At 46.3% G+C, this 25,631-nt stretch overlaps 1 protein-coding gene across 1 annotated transcript in view; it reads left to right on the forward strand.

Annotated features, from left to right (window-relative positions):
* KIAA2012 (KIAA2012 ortholog) overlaps window positions 1-25,631 on the forward strand; it is a 598,843-nt gene that overhangs the window by 470,115 nt on the left and 103,097 nt on the right. Inside the window, exon 19 of the mRNA XM_086954068.1 lies at window positions 5,543-5,747. Within this exon, the coding sequence (XP_086810194.1) occupies window positions 5,543-5,747 (205 nt within the window). The remainder of the gene's footprint in view (window positions 1-5,542; window positions 5,748-25,631) is intronic.

The raw sequence follows: 25,631 nt of genomic DNA on the forward strand, positions 1-25,631 counted from the left end.
CAAAAAATCCCTCCCTTTTGGGTATATGCATCTAAAGACTTGCACCCCAACCCTCCTCAGGCCCTGTGAATCTATAGGGCTACCCACAGACCTTAAACCACATGTCTATGTTGTCCCCCACCATGAAGCTAGGCAGCAAGTTTTTAGATATGTGTAATCTCTTTTCTCCAAGGGATACTGGGATGTTGCTGCCGTCATTGATGCTGGACTCTGTGAGTTGTTTAGCTTTCAGGTCCACCTTCATCTGACCTATCTCATAAGCCAAAAACCTTTTCTTCTCCTACAAAGCTATCTGTGCTCCAGCCTTTTTCTTAACCAATGCTCTCTCTGACTCATCTTAGTCTTTCTCTTCTCCAGGGCCACATTTCTCTCTACCAAGGTCCTCTTGACAGCTGGCTCTTTATTGGCAACCTATTGTACTCAAAAATCCCTGGCAACTATGAAAATAAAAATTCACAAGAGACTCTTATGTGTTCTGATTGCTTCCTTTATCTCCTGTTCAGTGATGGGCCCCTCAAGGGTTTGCTGGAGGCCCTATAGATGCCATAAATATGAATATATGGAAAATACTTATTTATTTTAATAACAACTGATATATGAACTGTAATTGCATACCCTAAATTTCACGTTTATAGGGTTTAATGACAATACAATCTCACTAATATCTTAAAATCATCTTGCAACACAACAACCTTACTTTCACACAACCAATCAATCAAACAACATATCATCACATAAATAGACTAAAATGACTGTTCATTGGTGAGCAAAAACTAAACTGAACATGGCATACTATGTAAATATTACACAAAATGATCGCTAAACAATTCATAAATAAACCAATTCATTCTTTTTAGACCAAAGGTGCGGCTTGTATTGCTGATTCTTTCATCCAGAAATATAATCCATGAGCATTTCGGCAAACAACCCGCCTTTATCAGGAAAGCCATTACATATTGTTGAAAGTACCTGTAAATATATGACATGTTATGCTTAGTCTAATCGCTAACATCTAAATAATTCCTAAAGATAAAACAGGTTAGTTTACAAAGTGGGTCAGAACCTTCACCATGATCGGGGCTTAAGGAAGTAAAATGTCTCACCAGCCAACAAATCTAATGTAAGTGACGTCAAATCAATCCAATAATTAAACCATTCATGCAAAGTGTAAAGCCGCACGAGTCACGACCATCACCAACATAAAAGAACTTAAACAGAAGTTTGTTATTACAAATAGAGTGTAAAATCCTGATTTAGATGTGGTCAAAACATAAAATGATGAGTGCACCCAAGATAATAAGGTTACCGCTGTAGGAACGATTACTTAAAGCCATACAGCCCAGCCTAAAAATGTGGGCAACTGCATCCACCCCACGAGCTATGAAGAAACAATACTGTATAACTAGGAAGGGCATTTAAAAATGATGCCTTTTATCGTATCCGTCAGTGCTTTGATGGATCTCTCCGGGTCTTCTGTGACTATTAGTACATCGTCGGCATATGCCGCTAACTTGAAGGTTTCTCCCCCTACAGGTATCCCTGCTATGTCCTTGTTGGTTCTGATCATGGTTAGGAGTGGTTCTATCGCTAGTAGGAATAGGGCTGGTGATAGCTGGCACCCTTGTCTGGTCCCCCGTCCTAGGTGAAGTATGTCTGATGTACCTCCGTTTACTACCACCCGTGCTTTAGGGTCATTGTAGAGGGCCATTACCATCTTCCTATAGCCCTAGCCCAAATTTCCCCATGCATTGGTCTAGGAATGGCCATGACACCCTATCAAGGTAGCCTACTTGGGAGCTGTGTATAAGCTTAGGTAGGTATGCATTGAGTCTTGTTGCAAGTATTTTTGCGTAGATTTTACAATCTACGTTTATGAGTGAGATTGGTCTAAAATTCTTTGCCTGGTCTGTGTCCTTCCCTTCCTTTGGTATTACTATTATGTTTGCTTCCACCATTGACTGTGTCATGCGTCCATTCTGGACACACTTCGTGAAGACCTCTTTCATGGTTGGTTTGAGAATGTGCAAGAACTGCTTGTAAAAACCGGCCGTGAAGCCGTCTGGCCCTGGTGCCTTGTTGTCTTTAAGGCTTGCCGTGGCTCTCCCTATCCGCCACCTGACACCCAGCAATCAAAGACAACCCCGTCCTAAAGAACACAAAAACAGCGCTTCTAAGTGTTGACAAACTAATGGCAACACGCATCAGGAAAAGTCAATTTGAGTCCATTTGCACAACCCCACATTAAAGTACAGGGAAAAGGTTCTAAACATGCACTCATGGTATAGACACGGCATCTCCATTGCCAACGACCTTCAGAAACAAGGCACACACCTAACTTTTGACACCCTCAAGGAAGAGCACAACCTACAGGGCATAGAACTGTACAACGTTCTGAAGATCAAGGTAGCAATAAGGAAGGCAAACCTTAACGGTCTAACACCATCACTCATACAACACGCCGCTAACCTCAACACACTAGGACACCAAGTGGGACACCTATACAAAGCCCTATGCCCCAAATCAACCAAACTCAACGACAAAGACACGAATTTTTGGGGAACAATAGCGGGTAAGGTGCTAAGTGAGGACGAGAGCGCAGAGCTATGGAGATCCACCTCTAGGAAAAAGATAACGGCAACTCTAAACCAGACCAAATTCTGGCTAGTACATAAGGCATACTGGACACCAGCCCGCCTAGCATCCATGGGGATCCGAGAGAGCGATTCCTGCTGGAACTGCAACAAGGGAAATGGAGACCTGGAACACCTACTCTTCAGCTGTTCTAAGGTTAGGGAATTCTGCGACAAAATTGGAACACTAATTAACGACATCACAGGGGTAACCATACACATAGATTTCCCAAGCCTGGTTCTGGGTTTCACATCCCCATCAATCACAACTATAGAAGACCGCAACCTCATCGACCTACTGTTGACGGCTGCAGTCAAAACAGTCCTAAGCAACTGGAAAGACACAGCGAAAGCCGCGCCACAAGCATGGCTTAACTGGATCACCTTCCTACGGGGGGCTGACAACATTACAGCGAAACACTCACCGAAAAGTCACAGGCAGTCCAATATGTGGGGCTCCCTAGACATCTACCTATCATCGCATAAACCCCCATAGGCGGCGAAGCTAGGCAACCAGCGAAGCGGTACACCTCGCCTGGTCTATTTGCATACAACAGGGATGTAACCTGCAACGCTCCTTTCTGTTTTCTTTTTCGATCTTTCTCTATCCTCTCTATCCTCCGGGGCGTGGGACAAAGGATGTCAACCAAGCAACACAAAGGGGCGGCAGACGACACATACAAGCAGAACTTGAAAGACTGGCAATCGGACTAACCCCAATAAGACTGGAAGCTGGCAGCGAACCTCCCCCCCCCCCCCCCCCGCCCCCCGGGCATTTTTCTTTCTTTTCTTTTTCCCTCTTCCTCCACCCATGTATATTCTATGCTCCATGTAAATATATATATTTCTACAATAAAAAATTACAGAAATCAAAAAAAAATGATGCCTTTTCTCCAAGAAGTGCATGAGAGATAAGTAAATAGTATAGACAATATATGGTATGTCAGCAATGATTATTGAATATCTTGTTGAAATAGAAAGAAGGATAACATGGGGTCACCAGCTAGACTACTGAATGTTGCCTTAAACCATGTGTGGTATACACACGATGCAAGTGAAACGCCTTACATCAATAGCTGCAATTAGAGAACAACTACATTAGCTACTAGTACACGAGAAGGGTATGTAACTCAAGATTAAATGCCCTCTATTAGAATCTTCAACATACTCTTCCTCTTAATGAGGTATCCCATGTCTGAGGCAGAAATAGCTAGAATAGTGCGTCGCTAGGAAAAAAGAGTCAAATGTTTACCTGAGTTTTGGAATAATCTCACAAACTTGATAGCATTAATGGCGGAGGTGCCGTTAAAATCGATCTTATGGCAACAACCATTATAAAGATGACTGTCAGTTCATCTTCAAGTAAGACGGAAAAATCAGTACTTAACTAAAAAAGAAAGTGTCATATTTTTGTTAAGTGAATTGATCAAAATAAGTAGACACAAATCACTGCGGTCGTGCAGATAGTCCATATTATCTCCAAGAAGTTATCGAGTAAAGATACAAATATTCTCATCAAGACGCAGTGGATAGTCCTAACAACAGAAAGAGCCTCCAGTTTCAATCAGGCCCCCTGCAGCTTGTGCTCCCTCTCAGCCCTCCTGTCCACCAGTTCCTCAGAAGACAGGTTTTTAATTGACACACTGCTGATGGCAGGGGACCATGCTCCTGTGGGCAAGAGGTCCTCTTTCCCAGGCTGCAGCAGGTCAGGACATGTATCGAGGCCGCTTCCTTCCTCATCCGCCTCCTCTGTGTCTACCTCCTCATCCAAAGGGTTCTCCTCCTCATGCTCCTCTGTTTCAGCCTGCATCCTTCTGACTTCCTGAAAGGCTCTGACAGCATTTTAAATGTCCACCTTGGTTGCCCCCTTTCCCATATTCAGCCCTCTCTCCTTGCAAAGCTTCTTCAGCTCTGTCACCTTGAGATTGACAATCCTGATCAGATCCAACTGCATTCTAGCAAGAGCGATGTTTGGTAAGACTCAGATTTGGAAAAACATTGGAAAAAAGGAAAAAATGAAAGAATCATAAATGTAGGAGAATTTTAAAAACAATCAATTTTGATGTTATTTAATTTTAGAGATGTTTCGTTTTGCACACTGAGTGGCATTACACAAGCATAAGTACTGGATTCATCCACTAAGCACCATTATAAGAAATTGAGTTATTTGCTCAGAGGAGTAGAAGCCTCACTCAAGCCACTGTAATCCTCGTCAGGGTGACCCACAAAAGTCACTATATTGACCCTGCCTAACCCTCTGGTAGTTTGGCAGAAAAGCAGTCAGGCTTATCTTAGAGGCAATGTGTAAAGTATTTATGGAGCCCTCGCACAACAATAAAGTGAAAACAAACCACAAGGGGAAAAATAAAATCCCACACCAATTTTGAAAAATAGGATACATTTTGTTAAGTGTTTAAAGATTGCTTCGGAATGTGGCTCTGACAGGGATACATTTGAGGACTGCCAATAAAAAGATATTGAAACAAAAGGAATACGTGAGCAAAATACATATAGGTAAAGGATAATATGGAAAATTTAATAAAGAACAGGTAAGAATTAATGAACGAGAAACAAAGGCACAGAATGAAAAAAATGCACAAAACGAAAAAAGGTATTTAAAGACTAAAAAGCTAAGAGTTAATGATAAAGAAGCAAAAAAGGAAGGAAGTCAGGAAAACAAAACAAGCAAATAATTAGAATTAGAGGAAAACACATGAAGACTGAGAGCCATAGAGAACAATGACATATTTCTGTTGAAGAGAAAGAGACATCAGGAGAGTAACAAATAAAGAGAAAAGTAAAACAATATTTCAAAAGGAGCAAACTAAGAATGAATAGAAAGGAAACGGCCGAGAAGGAGAGGTGTTTGCGGTGTCTTTATTTCTCCTATATGTTTGCCGTTTCTTTTACAGTTTGCCTGCTGGCCCCAGCGATAGCCTCAAAGAACCATCTACTGAGAGAAGAGTGCAGCAGGCGAGGGCTGGGAGCCTGGCCCCAGAGTCGCTGCCAAGTGCTGGTGGTGTACGGACGAGCCTCGATGGAAAGGAACCCGCGACGGATCAGGAGCAAGAGGCAGTGTTGGAGGCTGGAAGGCATCGGCCTATCGCTGGCAGTACTGTAAGTGTCAGAAGGTTCATCTAGATATGTGCGAAGACCTCGCTTCTTCTCCTCACATCTGTAAAAAGGCACACAAAGCAGTGGCAATCGAAGACCACACTTTAAGCTTTACAAATAAAGCTAGCCATAGCTTCCTGTGACAGTATTCCACTCACTGGCCCCAGTCTCTGACACTCTCTGGTCTCTGAAACCAATTCCTGAGTGCCACCACCTCAACCTGCACATTTTCACTGCACCCCGCCCACACAGTATATAAACCAACCATATCTGAGCCCCTCTCTGATCACTTCATGGAAATTCGCCACTTCCTCAGTTCATTTATTTAAAAAATATGTACACATTTAAAATGTATATATTTTAAGTGCCATTTGTTCACAGACAATATTCCTCCAAAAAGTATTTATTTAGCAATGTAGAACGATGAATAGCAGTCATTAGCATGCATGTCTTTGCCGCCCATGATTTACAATGAGTCGACCTTTATAACCCATTGTAGTACATTGTGGTACTTTACCACCCATTGAACATGGATATATATATATACATTATTTATATTAGATTTTTGGGCTGTTACCACCTAAACCTCCTTTTCAAAGTTTTTTAAACTGTTTTCTTTTTTGGGGGGGAGGTAACCCACGCAAACCCCCTTTTTTAATCCCATACCTTCCTTTACCAGTACCCATACCTGAATCCTAAAACCTCTTAATCTTTAACCCTGTTATGTTAACGTCCTAAGGATCGATTTGTTGAATAGTATGCCCACCTCTAGATCGAATCAACGCCGGAATCGCCGTAACGGCACAGAGCATTGAGAGGATCAAGCGAGGGGAAAAGATGAAAGAATCACGGAAGGAAAGGAAGGGGACAGCAGGGAGGGAGATCTGTAAGACATAAACAGAGCACACACATAAGACTATGTTTGCATTAATCAGAACTGACAGTACACATGAAACTACCGTATAGGAGTTATACCTGTAAAGGAAAATATAACTCTTGTAGATGTGTAGAGGTATCTGGCAGCTTGGAATTGTTGCGGTGTAACTATAGCAATACAAAAAGCATGTAACAGTAATATAATAATTGGTAACACCTTTCAGCGTCTCTCTATACATGCAGCACATAGAGAAGAACCTACCTAAGTATACCTCTAACTGTGCATCACAGTGGAAGAATGTAACCATACACCTCCAGTATACCCCTGTTAAGTGGAAGAGGTAAATACAATAGTTAGCACCTATACACAATGCAATACACGTTGCCACCTTTTGTAATATCCATTTCTATGAAAATAAACATGAGAAGACCCCTGGTACTCTTGATCAAGTAATGGCCCAAATAATGCCTCTTAGATGGGTTAAAGGGTATAATCCAAAGTATGCGTGGTAAATAACCAAAACAGGTAATGTGCGCCCTGCACACCCCTAAACCCAGTCAGGGTAATCTCCGTTGGCCGAAAATATCAACCGAGCCAAATCCAAAGTCAAATGGTCACATAACCTACTCCACGGTCACCGCCGTTACAGAGTAGATCAAAACGAATAACAATCACTGAACTCAGAGATCCCGCTGAACAGCGCTGTGGTGCCAGGCACCCTTACCGCACCAAGCACACCAAGTACTCCAAACACCACGATCAAAACTCTGGAGGAATTCCCGACACCGACATCAGCCGCCGGCTTCCTTTAATGTGTTCTCGTGCGATCGCGGTGTAACGCGAAGGATCACGGGAACTGTAGTTTCAACCCAGGGCGTGCCGTGAATCGTAGTTCGTTCCAGTCGCGATCTTGACAGTACATCCCCCCCCACCAACAGAGGAGATCACGGACCAGGCTTAGAGGGGCATCTCCTATGGAAGGCATAGTTTTCTTCGGGCCCATACCCCTTCCATGACACCAGATACCACAATTTACTCCTCCGATACTTGGAATCCAATATTCGTCTAACCTCATACTCCAGTTCTCCCTGTACCATCAGAGGAGGTGGACGATGCTTGCCCTTCGAGCTTGAAGGTTTCAACAATGAGGCGTGAAACACGGATGAATGCGTAAGTGGGAAGGGAGCTTCAGCTTCACCGCAACCGGGTTCACGCGTTTCAACACAGTATAAGGCCCAATGTACCTAGGGTTGAAAACACTGTGTTTCCTGAAGCGCAGGTTCCTCGTGGATAACCACACCTCATCACCCTTGCAGTACAACGGACCTTGTCTCCGATGCTTATCAGCAGCAGCCTTGTACCGGAGTTTCACCGCCTGCAACTGATCCTGTGCTTTGGACAACGTTTCTTTGATGTGTTCCACTCTTTGAGCCACCTCCGGAAGGAGAGAATCAGCTTTCGGGTGCACAAAGGGAAGAAACCAGGGGTGTCTGTCATACAAACAGTAGGAAGGTGTATTCTTGGTAGAACTGTGTGTGGCGTTGTTGTAAGCCACTTCAGCCAACCACAAGTAGGCCACCCAGTTCTCCTTACTGTTATCCACATAGCACCTCAAATACTGCTTAAGAGTCTGATTCAACCGCTCAGTTTGGCCGTCTGTTTGCGGGTGAAAACTTGTGGAAAGGGCCGTGTCAATATGTAATGAAGAAGACCATTTCTTCCAAAACTGGGCAGTAAACTGTGAGCCTTGGTCTGAGACTATAACACTCGGCAATCCATGTAACTGAACCACGTTGACCATGAGTAGAATAGCCAATTGACACGCCGAAGGCACCTGCTTTCAGGCCGCAAAATGCCCCATCTTAGACAGGTAGTCGACCACCACCATTATTGCCGTACATCCCCAGTCAGCAGAAAGACCCACAATGAAGTCCACCGATATCCGATCCCAAGGGATCGAGGGAGTAGGGAGAGGCTGCAGCAAGCCCTGCGGTCGTAAGTGGTCGGATTTCATGCTTGCACATTGTGCACAGGCGGACACCCATCGCCCAACATCAGGTCTCACAGAAGGCCATCAGAACTGCCGCAGCACACGCTCCAGGGTCTTGGCACACCCCAGGTGACCCACACACGGCAACTCATGGCACCAAACGTAGACTCGTTTCCTCAAGGCCAACGTAGGCACCAACAACCTGTTATGAAACATTGGCAGGCCCCCATGCAACTTCCATTCCGGGTGTCTACCAAGCCATGTCCTCCAAACGAAGGAGTCAACCCCCTTCTTGACATCCCTCAGGAACGTATCAGGCTGCATAGCACATACCACTCTGTCTGGCTCCACAATACTAGCCTTGTCCCTCTCCCCACACGGGGTGACCGTCGACTGGCGAGTGAGAGCATCCGCCTTCCGATTGTCCACACCTGGGCGGAACGTGATGACAAAATTAAAGCCAGAGAAAAACATCATCCACCTGAGCTGCCTAGGCATGAGATGACAAGCGGCAGACATATACTGTAAATTTCTATGGTCGGAGTAGACCGTCACCACATGACGGGCTCCCATGAGGAAATGCCGCCATTCCTGAAATGAGTCCCGAATGGCCAGAAGCTCTTTCTCAGCAATGTGATAATTTCTCTCGGCAGGATTCAGTTTACGTGACATGTATGCCACCGGGTGTAGCTGACCCGTATCCGCATGGCGTTGAGACAGGATTGCCCAGATCGCCACATCCGAAGCATCCGCCTCCACAACATAAGGTCTATCAGGATCCGGGTGGGCCACAAACCGGGGCTGACACAAAAGCGTCTTTAAGATTAGTGAAAGCAGCTTGAGCGTCTTCAGATCATACAAACACGCTAGCTTTCCTCAACAGCTGAGTGATAGGCGCCACTAACCGGGAGAACTGATTGTCTCTGGGAAACAGGAAGGGGTTTCTTGGAGTCCTATGCATGTCCCTTCTTTAAGTGGTGGAATGAATAGGGTAACAAATCATCTGTTTGTGTCCATTGTGTTAATGCTGGCCGGTGAGTCTGTAGTCACATCAGCTATGGTGGATTCAGGGGCAACGGGTATGTTCATTGATATACAGGAAGCCCAACGCATGGGATTAACTCTAGTGCAGAAAGAGAGGCCTAAAGAAGTGTATGCTGTGGATGGGAGGAAGCTCAGTATGGGTCCCATTAGCTATGACACAGAAGAAATTGAGGTGTTACTAGGGGACACACACTCTGAGTTTCTTACATTCAATGTTATCAGGGCTCCTCAATACGGTGATACTGTGCATGGGGTTTTTTAGAAAAGTAGGACTACAGGGGCGCACTACCTGGGTTAAACGTTACAAAGTGTGTAAGGAACAAACGTGTCGTTGTGTAGTGCGTAAAGAGCAGACGGCAAAACGCCCTTAACCGTCTCAACAGGTCAAAAGACAAGACAATAGTACAACAAATAAGCTCTCGCAACTACATTCATATGGGTTCAGAGTATTGCTTGAATCATTGTCATAAGGGAGCTATGAAACCCGCTCAAGCCTTATCTGGTGGGTCTTGTATTGCCACGGCCGTAGAAAAATGTGTTCATCTTCCTGCTGTGTATCAGTCCTTTGGCATGGTGTTCAATGAGGCACAGGCTGAGGAGCTCCCCCCCCCCCATAGGCAGTATGACTGCCAGATCGATTTGGTCCCGGGAGCTGCAATACCTTGTGGGTGGATTTATGCTCTCACGGAGCCTGAGAACTTACACCTTCGTGAGTACTTGGACAAACTATTTGGGCTGGGTTTCATACGTCCATCTAAATCTCCAGCAGCCTCGCCACTTTTCTTCATCCCGAAAGCTAATGGCGAGCTACGCACATGTGTGGACTTTAGGGCATTAAATGCCATCACCGTGAAAAATAGGTATCCTCTACCCTTGATCAGTGTTTTGTTGGAGCAAGTGAAAAAAGCTACGGTGTTCACAAAACTTGGTCTGAAAGGGGCATACCATTTGGTCCGCATGCGTAGCGGGGATGAATGGAAGACCGCATTCAAGACTCGCTATGGGCTATTCGAGTACAGAGTGATGCCCTTCGGACTCTGTAACGCCCCAGCGGCCTTTCAATTCTTTCTAAATTACATTTTTCGTGAAATCTTGGACCGGTATGTGATTGTCTACATAGACGATATCCTGGTCTACTCGGACTCGGAGGATCTGCACAGTCAGCATGTGGCGAAAGTGCTTACCATTTTGCAGGCAAACAATCTCTACTGCAAACTCAGTAAATGTGACTTTCATGTTCGTACTGTAGAATTTCTGGGGGTAATGCTGAGTCCTGATGGCCAAGAGATGGCGGAACGGAAGGTAGCGGCTGTTCGAAATTGGCCTGTCCCATGTAATGTCCGTGATGTACAATGTTTCATCGGATTTGCCAATTTTTATAGGCGTTTCATCAATCTGTTTTTCCAACCAAGGTAAGCCAAAGATTATACCATATTGAGGAGCCCTGATAACACTGAATGTAAGAAACTCAGAGTGTGTGTCCCCTAGTAACACCTCAATTTCTTCTGTGTCATAGCTAGTGGGACCCATACTGAGCTTCCTCCCATCCACAGCATACACGTCTTCAGGCCTCTCTTTCTGCACTAGAGTTAATCCCATGCGTTGGGCTTCCAGTGTATCAATGAACATACCCTTTGCCCCTGAATCCACCATAGCTGATGTGACTACAGACTCACCGGCCAGCATTAACACACTGGACACAAACAGATGATTTGTTACCCTATTCATTCCACCACTTAAAGAAGGGACATGCATAGGACTCCAAGAAACCCCTTCCTGTTTCCCAGAGTCAATCAGTTTTCCGTCACCTTTTCTGAATCAGCGGAAGCCACTCAGTTACCTCGAAAACGGTTTGCTTTTGGCTTTGCTGGGCATTCTCTCACATAATGGCCCTTTTTTCCAAAATATAAACAGAGGCCTTGTTTACGCCTTGATTCTCTCTCAGCCGGTGTCAATGCTGATCTCACCGCCCCTATCTCCATAGGTTCAGAAGAGGAGGCCTGATTCCCTTCCTTGGTGACATGTGTCTCAACCACTGGTTTCCTACGGTTTTCACCTTTCCTCTCACCCAGTCGATGATTTAACCGCAGGGCCAAATTAATCAAACCTTCACATGTAGTGGGTTGAGGATCGATTTGTGCTATGACATCCTTAAGTTCATCATTCAACCCTTGATGAAACAAAGAAGCCTGTTTGTTCTCGGGCCAGGTGGTTTCTGCCACTAAACGCCTAAAGGCGTTCAAATATACAACCAGGTCTTTTTTACCCTGCCTTAATCCCAACAATTCCCCATCGGCTGTGTAGGAATCAGCCCTTCTATCAAACACTCTAAGGAATTCTGTTTGGAAGGCTTCCCAATCGTGCAATAAAGGATTATTGCGATGAACCAATGGGACAGCCTATTGTGCAGCTTCGCCCGCTAAATACGAGATCAGAAAGGCCACCTTGGCCTGATTGGTAGGGAATGATTTAGGCTTACAGGAAAAATGTAGAGCTACCTGAGTGAGGAACACCTGAACCATGACAGAATCCCCATGAAAAAGTTCTGGTGATGCTAATGGAATAGACACAGGCATCTCTAGTACCACCGGCTGTGGCGGAGGAGCAGCCCCCGCATCAAATGGATTGCGCTGAATGCCATCCAAATGGGACCTCAGGTCCGCAGTCTCCAACCGAGACGCGGCTACCTACAATTGTAAGCCACCCAGAGCCTCTATCACATCTTCCAAAGTGGCCATACTTGCACAACCCGACCAGGAGGACTATTATTTGTAGGTTGGGAATTCTGTTATGTTAACGTCCTCAGGATCGGTTTGTGAATAGTATGCCCACCTCTAGATCGAATCAATGCCTGAATAGCCGTAACGGCACAGAGCATTGAGAGGATCAAGCGAGGGGAAAAGATGAAAGAATCAGGGAAGGAAAGGAAGGGGACAGCAGGGAGGGAGATCTGTAAGACATAAACAGAGCACACACATAAGACTATGTTTGCATTAATCAGAACTGACAGTACATATGAAACTACCTTATAGGATTTATACCTGTAAAGGAAAAAATAACTCTTGTAGATGTGTAGAGGTATCTGGCAGCGTAGGAATTGTTGCGGTGTAACTATAGCAATACAAAAAGCACGTAACAGTAATATAATAATTGGTAACACCTTTCAGCGTCTCTCTATACATGCAGCACATAGAGAAGAACCTACCTAAGTATACCTCTAACTGTGCATCACAGGGGAAGAGCGTAACCATACACCTCTAGTATACCCCTGTTAAGTGGAAGAGGTAAATACAATAGTTAGCACCTATACACAATGCAATACACGCTGCCACATTTTGTAATATCCATTTCTATGAAAATAAACATGAGAAGACCCCTGGTGCTCTCGATCAAGTAATTGCCCAAATAATGCCTCTTAGATGGGTTAAAGGGTATAATCCAAAGTATGCATGGTAAATAACCAAAACAGGTAATGTGCGCCCTGCACACCCCTAAACCCAGTCAGGGTAATTTCCGTTGGCCGAAAATACCAACTGAGCCAAATCCAAAGTCAAATGGTCACACAACCTACTCCACGGTAACCGCCGTTACCGAGTAGATCAAAACGAATAACAATCACTGAACTCAGCGATCCCGCTGAACAGCGCTGTGGTGCCAGGCACCCTTACCGCACCAAGCACACCAAGTACTCCAAACACCACGATCAAAAATCTGGCGGAATTCCCGACACCGACATCAGCCGCTGGCTTCCTTTAATGTGTTCTCGTGCGATCGCGGTGTAGCGCGAAGGATCACGGGAACTGCAGTTTCAGCTCCGGGTGTGCCGGGAATCGTAGTTCGTTCCAGTCGCGATCTTGACAAACCCCTACCCATTCATGAATCCTTTAATCACCCTACTACCCCATAACCCTACTTAATCCTGAAACCTCCAAAAACTCTTGCTACTCCTTACCTGTCCCTGAACCCTAAAAACTCCTTACTACCCCTTAACCCTATTCATCCCTGAAGCCTTACTACTCCATACTCCCCTTTATACCTACCTGTTTTGAACCGTAAAAAGCCTTACTGTACCTTACACCTGCCCACCTATGAAACTTAAAAAAACCTTACTAACCCTTATCCATCCTTGAACCCTAAAACTCCTTTATTATTCCGTACCCATACCCACACATTTTACCTAATTAAATTACATAAATTCTTTATATCTATCTATGTATCACCATCTAGTTACATTTATAAAACAATAATGACTTCTATGCGCTGTGAAGTCCCATGTTGTAAATTCCCTAAAAATGGCATGCTTGGTAAAGACTGGGTGGTAAAGGTGCTGCATGGTAATGGGGTTGCGGTAAAGGTTACATTACGGCAAGGACCAATGTGGTTCATTTGATATCTATCCCACATGTTAGTATAAATCTTGTTTCAGTTGTTCAGGACATCATGCAGTCCCACACATGTTTCAGGGGAATTGACTTTTCACCTACCTAGACATAATCCTAAATGGCGGTGTTCCTTCTTAGATTAACATACACATAATGCAGGTGGAGCATCAACACGTTTTGGTCTGCAGAAATCTTGTATTTCTAGCACAGGAGAAATCTCACATTAGACTCACAAGAGATTACGTTTATATTGTGGGATGGTGGGACAGAAATATTTTTATAAGCCGGGTTAGTGACGTGATTAAACAGTTAGAATGGCTAAATGATAATTAATTGAGCTGCTACTGACGTGATGGATTAACAAGGCTATTTCTGCAGCTGTTTAAAACTGACTTTCTTTTTCTTTGCGATTCTACATGGTACTTGGACAACTTAAACATCACTCAGGTGTGGAAACACTAACACCTGATGTGCTCATCTCTCAGGATTTGTGGTGGTTGTTGCCACTTTGGAATTTATAAAAGGCATACGTGCATGTCACGACTTCTGAACAGTGTGCCTTAGAAATGGTAACATGTACAGCTCAGAATAGGCTGCATTTATTTAATAAAGTCTGGACAAATGTTTACAATACTATGATTAGGGTTTCATGAGTAATTTTAGGAATTATCTCAGAAGACTGCAATAAATGTGTACGGTTAAAAAAAATATATATACTTGGAAGTATTTGATGACAACTGATTTCATTATGTCTGGACAAAATAACATAAAAATGAACAGCATATTATTTTATTAAATGTCTCATTGTAAAATCACAACAAATGCTAATGATACAAAATTTAAAACAAAATAATAAGAACACGTAGATATTTAAATTGCCATATACATAAATTGCTTTTTGTTCACAAAGGGCCCAATTTACAAAAGAGCCCACGGAAAAGTTGGAAATCTACTCATATAGCTGAACACCAAAGTACTTAGGGCCTGATTACGATGTCAGTCGGAAAACCTCCGACCAATGGTTGGAGGCCATACGACCGGCATTGAAGGTTTAAAGTCCCACCACCGTATTATGATGATGACGGCGGTCAGAGTTTAAACCAGCTGGGAAATCCAGTGCAGTTCCAACAGGTTCAAGCAGCCCATCGGCCAGTCAGAGAGCCCTCATAATCCTCTAAGGATGTCGTTTCCGCCATCGGGAATATGATGTTGGTTTCCAACAGCCAATGCATGTCTGCCTCTCCAACATGGATAGGCTGTCTTTGGAGGCCCCTAGCAGTCCCCGCTTAACCCCCAACCCTCTGCATTGAGCCCTGGGGGACACCTATGGCGCCCCCATAAACATCTCTGCACCATGTGGCAGGCACCTTGAGGTGCATGTCACACGGTGCAGGGATGTTTAAAAACTTAACGTTTTCAATGGTTGCTTTTGCTGCAGACGGTTTCAGCCAGGAGTACAAGCTCCCATTGAATAATGGAAGTTTGTGACCTCACGATGTGCAGTCGCAGCCTAATTTAAAAAAAAAATCTGTTTATTATTTTCCTTGCACAAACAACATATATATTGACAAGCCACTCAACATCTGGCCATAGCCTTGTGTAAAAAGTGTCAAAAACATGTGACGGTGCACAGACATAATATTGAGTCCAAAATATCGTTTGGACATAATATCGAGTTGTAAACATTGACTGGACAAAATATCGACAGGACAGAATATAAATAACCAAAATATCGTTTTTAAGATAAGTGATGTAATATCGACTGTTAAAAATATAGAAAGTTAAAATATCGAATTATATAATATGGATAGTTAAAAATATCGAATTTTTAATAATATCTAATTTTTATCGCTGCCACCGATGACATTCGAGCCCTGATGGACAACGGAGAAACAGCGGCCCTCATCCTCCTAGACCTCTCCGCGGCCTTCGACACCGTATGCCACCGCACCCTAGTGCAGCGCCTCAACATCGTCGGAATCCAGGAGAAGGCACTGGAATGGATCATCTCCTTCCTCGACGGAAGGACACAGAGAGTCCGCCTACCACCGTACAAGTCAGAGGCCACCAAAGTCATCTGCGGCGTACCCCAAGGATCCTCGCTGAGCCCAACCCTCTTCAACATCTACATGAGCCCCCTCGCGGCCATCGCACGCCAACACAACCTGAACATTATCTCCTACGCCGACGACACCCAGCTGATCCTCTCCCTGACCAACGACCCCGCCGCTGCCAGAGCCAACCTTCACGAAGGGATGAAAGAGGTAGCCGAGTGGATGTCGACCAGCCGCCTAAAGCTGAACTCGGACAAGACGGAAGTCCTCATCCTGGGAACCTCGCCCTCCGCCTGGGATGACTCCTGGTGGCCCCCCGCCCTGGGCACCGCACCCAAACCGACAGAACACGCACGCAACCTGGGCTTCATCCTGGACTCCTCCCTCTCCATGACCAAACAAGTCAACGCCGTCTCCTCGTCATGCTTCAACATCCTGCGCATGCTACGTAAGATCTTCCGGCGGATCCCCACCGAGACCAGGAAGACGGTCACCCAGGCCCTCGTCACCAGCCGACTGGACTACGGCAACGCCCTCTACGCCGGAACCACCGCCAAGCTCCAGAAGAGACTCCAACGGATCCAGAACGCCTCAGCCAGACTCATCCTCGACGTCCCACGACACAGCCACATCTCCGGACACCTGAGAGACCTGCACTGGCTCCCGGTCAACAAGAGAATCACCTTCCGTCTCCTCACCCACGCACACAAAGCCCTGCACGATCAAGGCCCGAGCTACCTCAACAACCACATCAACTTCTACGCTCCCAAACGTCACCTCCGATCAGCCAGTCACGCCCTCGCCGCCGTCCCCCGCATCCGAAGAGCGACGACAGGAGGAAGGTCCTTCTCCTACCTGGCCGCAAAGACCTGGAACTCCCTCCCGACCGACCTGCGCCTGACCCAAGACCACCTCGCCTTCAGGAAGAAGCTCAAGACCTGGCTGTTCGAGCAGTGGCAGCACCCCCCCCCTAGCGCCTTGAGACCCTCCGGGTAAGTAGAGCGCTCTATAAATGTTTATGATTGATGATTGATTGATAGTGTATTTTAATGTTATAATATGTGTGAAAAGTGTGTATTTATATTATAATTAATTTTAATTATTGAATTTTGTTTTTATAATTATTGCGTAATTTAATTCTGTAGCGGGGTGTGGGTTTATAGGGGAATAGGGTGGGAAGTAATTTATTTATAATTAATTAAATATGTAAAATTATTTATTGATAGTAATTTTTAATTATTGTTAATTAATTTATATTTGTTAATTAATTAAATTTTAATTGGTAATTAATTTTAGTTATTTGATTAATTGGTAATTATGTCAATTTTACTAATTTATTTTCTGTAGCGGGTTGTGGGTTTATAGGGGAATTGGGTGGGAAGTAATTTAATTATAATTAATTAAATATGTAAATTTATTTATTGATAGTAATTTTTAATTAATTGGTAAATGATTTATATTTGTTAATGAATTAAATTGTAATTGGTAATTATTTTAATTAATTGATGAATTGGTAATTATGTAAATTTTACTAATGTATTTTCTGTAGCGGGTTGTGGGTTTATAGGGGAATTGGGTGGGAAGTAATTAAATTATAATTAATTAAATATGTAAAATTATTTATTGGTATTTATTTAGAATTAATTATTAATTAAGTATTTATGGGTAATTATAAAAATTTTATTTGCCAATTAATTTAATTTAATTGATTAATTGTTAATTATGTTAATTGTAATGATTTTTTTTCTGTAGCGGGTTGTGGGTTTATAGGGGAATAGGGTGGGAAGTAATTTATTCATAATTAATTAAATAATTAAATGTATTTAATTTTATTTAATTGGAAATAATTGTTAAATAATTTTTAATTATTAAATAATTATTTGTTAATTTTTAATTAATTTGTATTAATAGGTAAGCAATAGAAATAATTATTGTTAATTAGTAATTCTAATATATTAATTATTATATTATATCATATTTTTAATTATTTTTAATTAATTATTAATAGATATTAATTTATACATTTTTAAATAATATATGAGGTATTTACTTTCCCTAATGTTGTATTCTCTGGAGTGGGAATAGTAATTTTAACCCTTACGCTATCCAAAGCTTTCCCTACTGTTGCACTCTTTGGAGTGGGAATAGTAATTTTAACCCCTACGCTATCCAACGCTTTCCCTACTGTTGCACTCTTTGGAGTGGGAATAGTAATTTTAACCCCTATGCTATCCAACGCTTTCCCTACTGTTGCACTCTTTGGAGTGGGAATAATAATTTTTACCCTTACGCTATCCAACGCTTTCTCTACTGTTGCACTCTTTGGAGTGGGAATAGTAATTTTTACCCTTACGCTATCCAACGCTTTCCCTACTGTTGCACTCACTGGAATAATGAATTAACTGAAATCTGGCATTTCTAGTGCTCTTCCATGCCCTCTTAATTATTTGCGACCAGGCCAAGTCTGGTATGTCTTTACCAATATCCATTACACATTGGTCACATAACTTCTGCAGCGGTGGCAAGCCCTCCTCAAGCATACATTAATATAAGCAGGTGACGGCCTTATAAGTGCCCGCCGCAATCACCACATACTGGCACGCTACACTCACCGGTGGTTCCGATAGTCTCTTACCCCAGTACTTTTGGATGGCAGCTATTAAGGCTGTATGGATTAGATAGTGCCCCCGCGGGAGCCCAAAGTTATCCTGCAGTTCACTAAAGGGTAATAATGCGCCATCTCCATATAGGTCTCCCACAACCTGCAGTCCAAGGGACTCCCAGTCCACAATGGCTGACCAATCCCCACCATGCGGAAGGGCTGTACACATACCTGAAGGAATCTCTGGGGCATAAGGGCACTGCATTTGCTGTGGTATCTTTTCCAACAAAGCCTCAGAGTGCGTTCCTCAATGGATAACGAGTCCACATGTAATGTTTGCTGGAATTTAACGAACAACAGCACATGCCGAGGTATATCCGGTTCAAATTCTCGTTCGGGCCCCCTAAACTCCTGCACCACCGCTTGGGTGAGTCCCTGGAACTGTGCAGCCAGGTAGTACAGCTCAAAATCAGGAACTGCAACCCCCCCCCGCTCTCGGACGCATCAATGTGTCCAGTGCTACCCTTCGCCTCCCGTTCCCCCATATGAAGCCGACAACCACCGATCGGAGCTGCCGAAAAAAGGCGCCAGGTATCCATACTGGCAATGCATGGAAATAATAAAGCAGTCGGGGAAGTGCCACCATTTTCAACAGGGCCACACGACCTGCTACCGACAAAGGCAAAGTTCCCCAAAACTGTATGCTACTCAAGATTTCTCATTGATCTGCCGATGTTACCATCGAACAAATCCTCTTGGGTATGGTAAATGTGCGTCCCTAAATACAAAAGGCAATGGGGTTCCCACTTGATATCCCGTATGGGTGCAGGCGGGTCGCATGCCTGGATACGAGGAGGAAGAGAGGACCGCTTCTACTCTCACTCTGGCGTTCGCCGATGAGTACAATATTTCAGTCCAGGGACATATTCCTCCCCAAGTCCAAAGGCTCTCATAACAAAAAACAAATAGGGCCATTCTAAGCTATCAAACGCGTTGGCAATGTCCACTGAGAGGATTGCCGCTCGGTCATCCTCAGCGTGGTCCCCACCCAGTACGCGTATCAATCGGCGTGTGCTGCCGGCCGTGTTGCGAGTGGGAATGAAGCCAGCCTGATCAGGATGAACCAAATGTACCATATGCGGGAGGAGTCGAGTGGCCAGAATACGACTCCGAACTTTATAGTCAGTGGTGAGCATGGATAATGGTCAATACGCAGAAGGGTCAATAGGGGCCTTCCCCGCTTTAAGTAGAGGGATGATGACGGCAGCACACCCAACCGCTTGGCTTCTCCGAAAACCAACAGTAATCTAGGGGCAAGAATATCTACATAGGCTGAGTAAAACTCGACGGGCAGGCCATCAATTCCCGGTGTTTTGTTACGCGCCAGTTGTTTGATAGTGCATCGGATTTCAGAGAGCGTAATATCCTGGCCGAGGGAGTCCGCCTGCTCTGCATCTACAGAGGGCAGTTCTGAATCTTCCAGAAAAACACGCATTGCAGCTTCACCGGCCTGCAACTGACTATCATACAAGTCTGCGTAATAGTTACGGAACCGAGTATTAATCTGAAGCTTAGTGTACTCCATCTGTCACGCCGGGGAGGCCAGCGCCAAAATAGGAGCGCATCTAGGGAGGGGGTTGGCCAGCCACGCCAACAAAGTGCCCACCTTGTCCCTTTCAGTGTGCGCATGGGCCAAATAAGACCTATGGTCAAAGCACCTCAGACACTCTACGACTACCGCCACAGCCTCCTTAGCACTCAGAACCAGCTCCAGCGTGCCAGAGTTGACAGAGTAGGCCCCCTCGGCTTCCCTAAGGTTCCTCTCTGCAGAGTCTATTTCTTGTAACAGCAGCTTCCGCACTCCCACCCATTTAGTTCTACAGAAACCGCGGATCACCACTTTGAAGGCATCCCACTGTAGGGCGGTTGTTGTGGCTGTACCTTCATTCTCGCTAAAGTACCCTTCTATCCCCGTCTCCAGCTCAGCGCGGAAGACCGGGTCTTCCAGCAGCTCCGGCCGCAATTGCCAGGACGGTACGGCTGGGCGCTCCAAGGCCCAGCAGAAACTCACCAGCAACGGATTATGATCCGAGATGGTGCGTGATAAGTATTCACTACAAGCTACCATAGCAGCAAGACCAGCACTGCACAGAATCGCATCAAGCCTCACATGTAAGTCATGTAAGGCCAAAAAGTAGGAGTAATCGCGTTCTCCGGGGTGTTGCGCGCGCCATACATCTACAAGTCCGCAACCATTTTGCCACTGGGTTCTAATCTTCGATAATTTATGAATGGAGGCATCAGGTTACTGGGGGTGGGATCTATCCATGGTGACGTCTGCTACGGAATTAAAGTCCCCCCCTAATAGAACCTGGTTTGTGAAATAGCCGGCCAGGGTGTCAGACATACGAGCAAAGAAAGTCACCTGTTCCACATTAGGGGCATAAATACTGCAGAGGGTCACATCTCGTCCGTGAAGGCGTCCCATAAACGCTACATAGTGGCCCTCAGGGTCATTCAGCTGGTTCGTCATCTGGAAAGGGACCCCGGCCCTGACTCAAATCAACACCCGTCTCGCAAAAGCGGAATATGTAGTATAATTAATCTGGCCCCGCCATCTGCGCTGCAATTCTACCCCTTCAGCCCGGGTTGGGTCACTCTCCTGTAGGAAAACTATCTGCATGCCCCTGCGTACTAGATATGAATGGACTTTGTATCGTCGTTGCATAGAGTGTAGCCCCCGCACTTTCCAAGTCATACATTTTACATCAGGTAATGGACCCATATTCCAATTGTAAAAAACTCAAGAGATCTCCTCTCCCTCCTAGACACACCGGTGAGTACCATTCCCCGACCAAAGTTCCCCATATCCCCAACAAACCCATCCCGCCCTCAACATTGCCCTCCCTAACCAGAACAGGCACTAACATAGTGAATCCCATCCAAACTAACCTTGACTAATGCCCAAATGGCATAAAAGACGTACTAACTGGGAACCATCCGGTGGGATAGGACCTAGCAATCCAACAACCACTAGCCAATGGATCCAACACCAACCCGCCCCCCCCCCCCAGTAGGGACCGAGCGCTCATTAATGACGAGGATAGCACCCCCCAACCAATAAGATAGAGTCGTTTCAGCAAATAGGTGACCCCACCAGCTCCCCAGGCGCCCCGGCTGCCCCAGACCCAATCAGCCCACCACATTGAAAACCACAGAATTCGGATCTGCATCACTTATAGCAAGTGTCACAGAGTCTATCTTGCCTGTCATTGAGCGTCCACCATGTCATCCGCCGTGCCCGGAGTCACCTTGGGCAGAATCTGGCTGCCAGATTCGGAGATCTTGACCTCAGTATTCTCAGCTTCTTTTTCTTGGCCCGTGGACCCCACCGCCAAGGACGCCTCAGACCCAGCAATCTGCGCAACAGCCTGCAGCACCATCAAGCGTTCGGCCTCCATCTGGGACATCGAGGGGCCCCCAGGTACTGATCGCCGCCTCCTACCGCGGCGGGCCGACGAAGTCTCTGTTCCAGCTCCGGTCGCTGCGAGGGTGGGCCAGCTGCCCCCTTGCCGGTTCGGTATTCCTCCAACCACGCCCAGGCCTCATCAGGGCTATTGCTAAAATGCGTCTTGCCGTCCAGTGCTATCCGTAAGCGTGCCGGGAACATCAAAGAATATTGTAAGCCTTCATCTCGAAGCGCACGTTTGACCGCCAGAAAGGATACCCTGGCTCATTTTACTTCCAGCGTATAATCTGGGAATAGCGTGACATTGCTATTATCCACAGCGTAGGGGCCCGATGTCCTGGCGTTACGAAGAAGCAGGTCTCTGTCTCTATAGTGTAATAGGCGCGCTACCACTGGTCGAGGTGGGCGTCCCCGATCCGGTGGGCGCGCAGGCACTCTATGGGCCCTTTCCAGTGTTTAGAACTGCGACAGGCCTTCCGGTGCAATCACCTCCCGAAACCAGCGTTCTAAATAGGCCACCATATCTGATCCCTCGATTCGTTCCGGCAGGCCCACCACGCAGTCATTATTTCTTCTGTTGCGGCCTTCCGCATCGTCAGCACGCTTCTCCAGGGTCCTCAGCCGGGATAGAACGTCTCCCATTTGAGCTTCCAACTTGCGCTGTTCAGGCCCTATTTCTTCCAATTTAGTTTCCGTCTGTCGCACCCTGTCTGACAATTTTGCATGGTCAGCCCTCAAGAGGCCCAATCCAGTTGCTACTTGTGCAATATCCTGTTAAAGGGCCGTTCTAGAGTCCGTTATGGCCTGTAGGATTTGTTCCACTTGATGCTGTGGGAGTAGCCCAGGAGCATAAGGCGCTGGGTCTTGCGGTCCCCGCTCCACTTCGGATTCCACGCTGTCCTGGGCTGGACCCCCTTGCTTCCCCTGGGGTTTCCCCATGTTCAAACTCCACAGGCTCTGATCTGATCCCTGCCGGATGGGCACCCCTCCCCTCAGCCGCCCCCAATTAGTTGTTGATATCGCACCTCGCCGTTTGGGGCGGAAATCGAGCAAGTACGGCCACAACTCCCCAGCACCACCAGGCAGGAAGAGTAAAGTTCGGACACGGCCCACCAGATAAATTAACAAAGGCAAGGTTCTCAGAGCCCACAGACTCCAGGGGTTGCTAGCACAAATAATGGTTCCGCGAATAAGAACAACGGAGTCAGCAGTTACACAGGGAGGCACTCTCAGGAATGGAGGCTCTTTATTTCCTAGCTGCACCTTTCCTGCTCAACAGTGATGAAGTGCATATGGGGCACCAGTTGTGACGTCCGTGTGTCATAAGGCGTGGGGCGCTCCCCCGGGAATCCTACGGCCAGAGCAAGTATAATCGCCAAGCTGCGCCTTCTAGCGCAGATGCCGCCGCCGCAGCCCACTCAGCGACACCCCAAGAGGGGCGCCAGGAAAACCCGGCAACTGGGCCTCGCCGTTATTCATGCCAGCGGCCGCTAGCCTCCTACCGCAGGCTATCGCAGTAAGCCCCACAGCATTGACCAGAGCATGGGGGAGGGGGGAGACGGCTCAGCCAGCAGCCCCGCACTCACGCGCCCCCCCACCGCAGCTCACCTCTTGTTAAGATTCTAGGTCCCCGGTGGCTGTTCCACACAGTTCGGCTGAGGCCCCACGTTGTCTCTTCGCAAATCAGCTCCCGGGGGTGGCAGTCAAAACCATCCCCAGATGCTCCGTGCCGCTCCCGCTGTCCAAGCCGGCGGGTCCAAGAGAGCAGTCCGCCCACCAGCCTCCGCAGCTCTTGCGGCCTCTCTCACTTTGCCGCCAGGCGGAGGAGGGGGGCATCAAGAGCAAAGTCACTCAGCCGACAGCGCCGCTCTTCCACAGCCCCCTTACCACGGTCCGCTGCGGTCCGCCATTTCACCGCCCACAGCGGCAGTCTGCAACGCTCTGATCCCCCAGCGAGGGGTTCTCCGTAGTCGGCAGGCCAAAGTTCCCTGCCCGAGCCTCCAGCCAGGTCCAGCCGCAGCGCTTCACTACAGCCTACTCCACCCAGGTCAGTCCGCAGGGGTCCCCACGCAGTCCTCGGCGCCGGCGGGTCAAGCGCAACGTTTCCCAGACCGCCAGGCAGGCCGTTCAATATTCCGCAAGGGTCTGCCGAGCAGGCAGCAACATTGGCGCTGCCATTTTGGGCAGCTGTCTGGTACGGGTCCAGACACTTTAACGGGACCCCAGAGCGCCGACGGGTCACCATTCGCTTCAAGGTGTAGGTGCTCTGCTGTCGCTATGCTGCTACACGGACAGGAGAAACCTGGGGGCCCAGAGCAGCCCCCAAAGCAGGATAAAGTACAGGGTTGGTCCGGAGCTACAGGCTCACGCTCCCTCTGCCATCGGCTCCTAAGCCACTGCGGTCACATGCTAATTGCGCGGTCAGAATCGCTGACCTATGGTCGAGCAGTTCCTTCCACGAAACTGTGTCAGTCAAAGGCAATACCTTTAATAAACTGTTTATTCCTTTCTTTTTCTTTAAAAGAATGAATATCTGATTGCAAAAACAGTCAAGTTTTGATTGCTTTCTAAAAGCACATAATATAGCCTTATAGCCCGCCATAGCGGACTATACCGGCTATTAAAGGCCCGCTCCAGGGTTAAAGGCCCACGCAGAAAGCGAGGGACTTTAACAAGGGAGCGGGACTTTAATAGCTGGTATTGCCCAGGTACACAGGGCTATAAGGCTATTAAAACATTCTGCCACTGGAAGGCAGAATGTTCTAACAAATAAAACAAAGGCGTCTCGGAGCCCGAGGGGATTTAAATCCCCTCGAGCTCCGAGAGGCCTTTGTTCACAGACAGAAGCAACATTGGAATGTTGCTCTGCGGGCCTTTACCAGCCCGTAGAAGCATGGAGCACTCCATTGTATCCAATGGAGGTCTCCACATTCCAATGTTCTAATATAGCCTTATAGCCCACTGAGGAGGGCTGTAGCAGTTGTTAAAGTTCCTGAATTCAAGTTATAGTTCTGAGCCACAGGCATGGACCTATAATGAGAGTGAGGGCCTTTAACAACAGGTATAGCCCAAAGCAGAAGGGCAATAAGGCTATTAAAACATTCCTCCCACTATGGGTAGAGTGTTTTAAATTAAAAAGGCAGAAAGTTAAAGAGAAAAATTGAAATGTTGGTGCAGAAGGCTCATACCAGACTTTACAAGTCCGGTGCTACTCAACATTCCAATGTTCGAATCTGAAATTATCCTGAAAGCTAATGGGAGAGACTTCTAGAGTTTAGCTGCTAGATGCGTGAATGGTCTACCTACTTATGAGATGATTAAGAATAACTGGAAAGAAAATGGGGCCTATTTACAACAGAATGGCGGAGCACAGTGTTACGCAACACGCTAGAAATTCTAAAAATGTAGGGGTACACCGTATTTACATAATACAGAACACCCCTGCGTTTCCCGAGCACTAGCCCTAAAT

This window comes from Lissotriton vulgaris, chromosome 2_1 (assembly GCF_964263255.1).
Source record: "Lissotriton vulgaris chromosome 2_1, aLisVul1.2, whole genome shotgun sequence".
NCBI classification, from domain to species: Eukaryota; Metazoa; Chordata; class Amphibia; order Caudata; family Salamandridae; genus Lissotriton; species Lissotriton vulgaris.